The sequence below is a fragment of the Rhagoletis zephyria genome, unplaced genomic scaffold (genome assembly GCF_001687245.7).
Source record: "Rhagoletis zephyria isolate East Lansing unplaced genomic scaffold, Rhagoletis_zephyria_1.1 Rzeph_scaffold_01521, whole genome shotgun sequence".
Taxonomy (NCBI): Eukaryota; Metazoa; Arthropoda; class Insecta; order Diptera; family Tephritidae; genus Rhagoletis; species Rhagoletis zephyria.
Window position 1 is genome coordinate 45055 of NW_016158605.1, and position 6874 is coordinate 51928.

The 6874-nt window shown below is 35.6% G+C and overlaps 1 protein-coding gene across 1 annotated transcript in view; it reads left to right on the plus strand.

Annotated features, from left to right (window-relative positions):
- Positions 1–81: 81 nt before the first annotated feature.
- LOC108364304 (sphingosine kinase 2-like) overlaps positions 82–6874 on the plus strand; it is a 10915-nt gene continuing 4122 nt past the window's right edge. The window contains exon 1 of the mRNA XM_017617928.1: positions 82–175. Within this exon, the coding sequence (XP_017473417.1) occupies positions 82–175 (94 nt within the window). The remainder of the gene's footprint in view (positions 176–6874) is intronic.

The following is a 6874-nucleotide window of genomic DNA, read 5'->3' on the forward strand; positions in this document are numbered from 1 at the left end:
TCTTGCTCTGAAGCCTGTTACAGTTAAATTGAAGGAGCTTCATGTTGTTAGGGAGACGTGTGGGGATGCGGGGTGTGAAAGATGTGTGTGGCCGTGACACCATTGGCTGTGTACGCTGCTGAGGTGGTTGCCGCCTTGGAGGTGGTGGGTGACGTCGCAGTTGAGGTTTCCGACCGTGCAGCGCAACACGGGCCCTCGAAGTTCCTCGTCCAATCTTGCGTGGTGCGCAGACCTGAACATGCCCTAAAGTGGCACCAGCCAAGGCAGGTGTTGCACTTGACTGATGTCACATTACGGAATATCCTGGTCTGANTGTTGGCGGCGGCGTGTGGGTATGGGTGCGGTTATGTGTGTTCTGTGGTCTGTCGTGGTGGTGATGTGTTCCACTGCCGATGTGTTCGTAATCCTGAGCAGACTCTGAGATGACTCCACCCCTCGCAAGCATTACACTTGACTAAGGTGGAGTTGTGGTGTAGTCGTCTCTGGCACACACAGCTGGTGTAGGTTTCTGGCCCTGGGTTTGACTCGATGCCAGCCCTGAGCAGAAGAATACGTAGCGAATGTAGCCCTATGGACGAGCAACTTCTGAGATACTTCGCCGACCTAAACGGGGTTAGATCGCCGAAATAACAGCCCTGCAGTGTTTAGCTCATTAGTGTAATAAAGTGAAACTTTGAAGAAGCTCCTCACACACATTGCTTGTCAAAAATCATCGAAATTGAAAGCCATTACGTTCAATTTGAGAAGCAATTTCATTATCACCATGCCGTCTTCAAGAAAACAATGTAAGGAATTAGCTTCTGAAGACCATTTTCCATTTTAATTCCATTGAAGGTTAACATTTTAGCATGCATAAGTTTATTATTTTTTTATTTTTACGAATGCCAATGTTGAAAAGCTGTTCAAATTTGAAACTCAATTGAAAGGGAAAAAGAGGTTATGCATAATAGCTCTGATCCAGTACTCCATGAACTTACAGGTTTTTACACGAACTTGCAGGAAGTTACAGGAAAAATGATCCCGTACTCCAAACTCCTCCAAGATCCTGTAAATGAGAGCGATTTTTGGAGAGTTGGGTAGAGAATGAAGATTTTTTTTGGTAAAATCATGAAAAGTTTCAAGCGATCACTGGTTGACGTTTTTACATGAAAAATGCTTTTTTTGTTCCCGTACTTTTTGTTGTTACATACTTACTTTTTACTCTCACTTCAGAGAGTAATTTTGGTGTTTGACATTTTTACAGGATTTTACACGAAAAGTATTGGCTCAGGGCTAATGTAATAAACAAAGTGAAATCAATATATGATGTACGCTTATTTGCAAATTTATATGTAAAAAAATCATATATTTGTCTACATTAACCCTCTTATTGACCCTCTTTTGGCTTTTTTTTATATATGGCACGATAACCTCCTACTCGTACATAATCTCAAAGTGTACAAAACAGATACGCTATGTATGTATTTATGCGAATGCATTATGGTTTAGCGAATTAAAATACAATTTCTTTACTTGCTAGGTCACGCCGTCCTTAAAGATAACAATTCCATAGCCCTGAAGTACTGGATTCTGCTTGCGTTGGTAGGAGAAGACCAAATGGAGTTTGAGTTCGCAGGTGTTCAATGTTAGTAGAGATCTAATATTGATTTCCTTTTAAGTCGCTGAAATGATACTATATGAGAAATTAGTATAAACATAAGAGGATCATGCACTTTTTGTTGGTGCGCCAAGGCGTACTTTTTTATTTAAGAACCACCAGTAGGGATCACGGTCACGGTGTATTTGGTTGCTTGTGACATAAAACGGAGCGGACAGTTATTTTAAGATTAATTGCAATCTTGGGAGTTTGTATATTGGAGGTTGCTGCAGAGCCCCATAATAGGTACGCGCGTTTAAAATCTCCAGTAAAAAACATCAGCAGCAAAATTCCGGCGAAATGTCATCTGTTCTCTCATAAGAGAAATATATAAGTTGCGTTCGATAGAAAAAATTAGCCAACACCAGCCAACAATCAAAATCAAGAGAGTAAGCGAAAATTCTCTCCCAAAGGGATTAAAAAGCAAAAAAGTAAACGAACAGGAAATTAGCCATCACTTGCAAAAACCGGAAGAAGAAGACACACCAGCTGACTTTGTTTATGTTTTATTTGTAAACAAACTGAAATTCATGTTGCCTCCATAGAAGAATAAAGGAAAGTGAACGTTCAATGTTCGCCAGGACTATTTCTAGAAGTAAAAACTAGTTGGCGCTATCATAAAGTCACATAGCAGGCAGTCAAAAAGCATATAAATACCAAAACTCGGAAAATGCAATTTTGTTTGTTTACAAAAATTGCAACCATATGTTTTGTGATCATATGTTTTCGTGTTGGATAATTTTTTAGTCTGTTCCAATAGCAGTCCGGTTTACAGGCTTTAGTCAGAACTTACAGGAAGTCGTTCCTAGTTGACATAAACCTGTAAGTGGGAACACATTTGAGAGAGTAACTGAGCAACTGTTCCTAGTCAGAAGTTACAGGATTTAGTCCCGGAGTTTTTTTTCCTGTAAGTTCATCAAAAGTGTCAAACAGATCAGCTGATTACATGTGCAAACAAAAACCGAAAGCGGTGAAAGCAAAGATACCTTATATTTGTAAAAAAAATAGTAAGTAAACAACGAAATATTTGAATATGTATAGATTTTAATAATTATTTAGTGATATTTCAGCCAAATCAGTGTTGACCAATGACAGTAAACAAACCGATCTGACGTTTTTACAGGAAATAGTGCCTTTTGCGTTCCGTAGCACTTTGCATCTGTTCTTCCTTTTACTCTCATTTGAGAGAGTAAAATTGTAGTTTGACAGTTCCACAGGTTTTAGTCCGAAGTTCAAAGGAACAGACTATTTTGCTGACTAAAATTTTGCCAGTACAAAATGAACGCTTCTCTTGCATCAAAATGAACGCTAGCTCTCTCAATTTTTGTGTGTTGGATAATTTGTTGTCGTTATCGAACGCCATCCAGTAAAAATTTGGAAAAACTATTACAAATTTTTGACTTGTCGAACGCACCTATAGTCTCTTCCTTCGAACTTCGGACTAAAACCTGTGGAACTGTCAAACTACAATTTTACTCTCTCAAGTGAGAGTAAAGAAGAACAGATGCAAAAGTGCACGGGAACGCAAAAGGCACTATTTCCTGTAAAAACGTCAGTCGGTTTGTTTACGTCATTGGTACAACACTGATTTGGCTGAAATTCACTAAATAATTATTAAAATCTAGACATATTCAATCATTTCTTTGTTTACTTCTATTTTTTTTTACAAATATAAGGATCTTTGCTTTTCCCGCTTTCGGTTTTTGTTTGCACATGCGAATCAGCTGATTGTTTGACACTTTTGATGATCTTACAGGAAAAAAACTCGGGACTAAATCCTGTAACTTCTGACTAGGAACAGTTGCTCAGTTACCTCTCAAAAGTGTTCCCACTTACAGAGTTTATGTCACTAGGAACGACTTCCTGTAAGTTCTGACTAAAGGCCTGTATGCAGTTCTTAAGAAGAGCTAAAATTCCATACAAAATGACGTACAAGAAATGGCTAAGAAATTTTCTTAAGTCAAATTTCCTTCAGGCAGTACGCAGTTCTTAAGAAATTTGCTACGCTTTTTACTACGGGTTTCTAAAGATTTTTGTGAGAAAAGAGCACAAGGCAAACCAGGTTTGCAACAGAAATATATGCCCGTTCCATTATTACTTGAGGAAAGAGTGAGGAACCAGGCTGTGAAGTATCAAAAATGTCAAAATTCCTTGGACACACACGAAATAATGGCCAATTTTTCTTGACCGATTTCTTGAGAGCTGCATACCAGCCTTAAATCCTGTAAACCGGGCTGCTATTGGAACAGACTAATATCCAGTATAACAGTACGTCGATGTTCAGACACGAAAACTTTTGTTGCGGAAACTCGAAGCTTGTAGGGGAGAGAGCGACGGGGAAAGAGGACGGGTACCGAGTCGCCCGTACTCGGGAAATACGCTTTGTGCTCTCGTTCGCCTGAGTAATTCAAGTTGGCGATTCACAGCTGACAACAACAATTGCGTACAAAAGAGTATCTGTGTGTGAATGCAAAGGGCAATACCAAAAGAGAAATCGCCGATAATAAGAAACTCCAGTTTCCGTGTTTGAACGCCGACTACGCGAACAGAAAATTTGCAGAAACTTGCAGGTTATACGAACAGCGGATAGAATCTTTGTTTATATTCAAAAGTGTCAAATTTTAGTTTGTTCCAGTACACTATGACATAGAAAGAAATAGTAGGAGTATTCATCAAAAATGCTAAACTGCTGATAAATTTGATAAAAGGATACATTTATCATTGTTATAAATGAACTGTCAAACTTTCTATGGAAATCTATTTAACCACAGTTTATCACTTTATCAAACGATGTTGGTGGATAAATGCATAAATTTCATTAAAATTCCACCTTGGCAGTTTGCCAGGTGGTCGCTTTTGCAACGAACACATAAAAAGCAAATGAACACTTCAGACGAGTTAAGAATGAAACGTAACTAGCCATATAAGTTAAATAATAATAATCAATTTTATTCAATTGTTTACCAAGGTGCGTTTATGTAAGAATGCGGATAAACTGATAAATTCAAACAATTTATCCCATTATCCTTAGTATCAAATTACAGGAAGTTGTTCAAGTACGCACTTTTGACCGAGTAAGAGAGCAACTCTTCCCAGTCAGAAGTTACAGGATTTTGCTCGAAGTTTTTCTTTGTTACGCTTTATTTTCTAAAACAAATTATTTTTGGAACTACAATAAAAAAATTTTAAATTGAAATACATTTATAATGTTTGCATCTGGCAAATGGGTTAATGCAATGACAAAAATGTTGTCAAATAAGCGTATCGAAAATAAATATGTCAGATATTGATTTCGCTTTGTTTATTACACAATGGATTTATGTACATATGTATGGCTCATTCCATCTGAAATCACCCAGGCCGGGGGAAAGTGAATTTAAGTTTGCGATAAAACTCACAGGGTTTGTTCCTTGAACAATTTAAGGAGACACGTATTTTTTTTCTTTTTGCTCAGAAATGCGAATTTTTCGAATGATGATTTTTTTTCTTTTTGAGTACGACCGCTTCTTTTTTCATCTCTTAATAGCAACTTTTGATGAAATCGTTTATAACTGCCGCAAAAAAGAAAGGATTTTAACGATTTTTTTTTTTAAATTGCAGATATTGATCTACTGAATCGATCTAGTGAACTAAACATCAGTAATTGTTTATTAATAATTAATTATTGTTTATAAACAAAAAAAATTTTTTTTTTTTCAAATTGATTTTTTTCAAATTGCCACATCTTTTTTTTCTCTCAAACTTTTTTGTCTATTAGGGAATAGTAAAAACTATTTTCAGTACGAGTAGCAATATGCTAAAATTCGTCATTTTCGAGTGTTGATTTTTTTTCTGAAAATGCACTTATATGATGCTAGCAGATTTTCGTGTCAGTTGAGGGAAAATTGTTGCCCATTATGACAAAATTTCCTTGCTGGAAAGGAAAGTTTTTCCCAATTGGGCTCTAATTTTGACCCAATTGGGGCCCAATTAGCGATTTGCCCAATTTACCGAAGATTTCCCTAACCAGTGCTCACAATTTGCTCAAAGTGAACATGCATACGCAATTAAGAACTTTTTATCGATAAAATCACACATACACACCTCAAAATTCTCTACGAAGAAAAATATTTTTTAATTCTTTTCTTGAAAAATTTTCCACATATAGATTTTTTGATAAAAAAATAGTTTTTGAAAATATGCCATCTCAAAAAAAATTGGAAAAAATCACAATGGTAGCTCTGAGTATTGCGCAATATTTAAGTATAATGTTATGGGGTGCACTCTACAATAATTTGAGTTATGAATTTTTTTTTACACCGAAGTTGAGTAAAATGAGTACATTACCAATTTACAAATTTTTTAAACTTTTTTAGAATTTTTTTGAATATGCAGTTTTATAGCCCATTAAATTTTAGTATAATAAAGTGGAAGTTTTAAGCGATTGCAAAACTGCCGTAAATTTTTTTTTTTAATTTTCTTTGAAAACGGTTTTAGGCTTTTTCATCGATAAGGAAAAGTGCAAGAAGCCATGAGCATAAACAATATTAAAAATCAACGCAATATTGCAGTAGCTTAACACTTGCACTTTATTATACTCAAATTTAATGGGCTACAAAATTGCGTACTCAAAAAAATTCTAAACAAAATTTTATTTTATTTTTTAATTTGTAATGTACTCATTTTACTCAACTTCGGTGTAAAAAAAATTCATAACTCAAGTTATTTTAGAGTGTACCCCATAACATTATACTTAAATATTGCGCAATACTCAGAACTACCATTGTGATTTTTTCTAATGTTTTTTGAGATAGCATATTTTCAAAAACTATTTTTTTTTATCAAAAAATCTGTATGTGGAAAATTTTTCAAGAAAAAAATTAAAAAATATTTTTTTTCGTAGGGAATTTTGATGTGTGTATGTGTGATTTTATCGATAAAAACGTTTTAATTGCGTATGCATGTTCACTTTGAGCAAATTGTGAGCACTGGTTGGGGAAATCTTCGGTAATTTGGGCAAATCGCTAATTGGGCCCCAATTGGGTCAAAATTAGAGCCCAATTGGGTAAAACTTTTGGCTCTGATCGGGCAACCTCAAAAAATTTCCAGCAAGGAAATTTTGTCATAATGCGCAACAATTTTTGTGCCCTCAACGGGCACGAAAATTTTGCTAGCATCATATAAGTGCATTTTCAGAAAAAAAAATCATAACTCGAAAACGACGAATTTTAGCATATTGCTACTCGTACTGAAAATAGT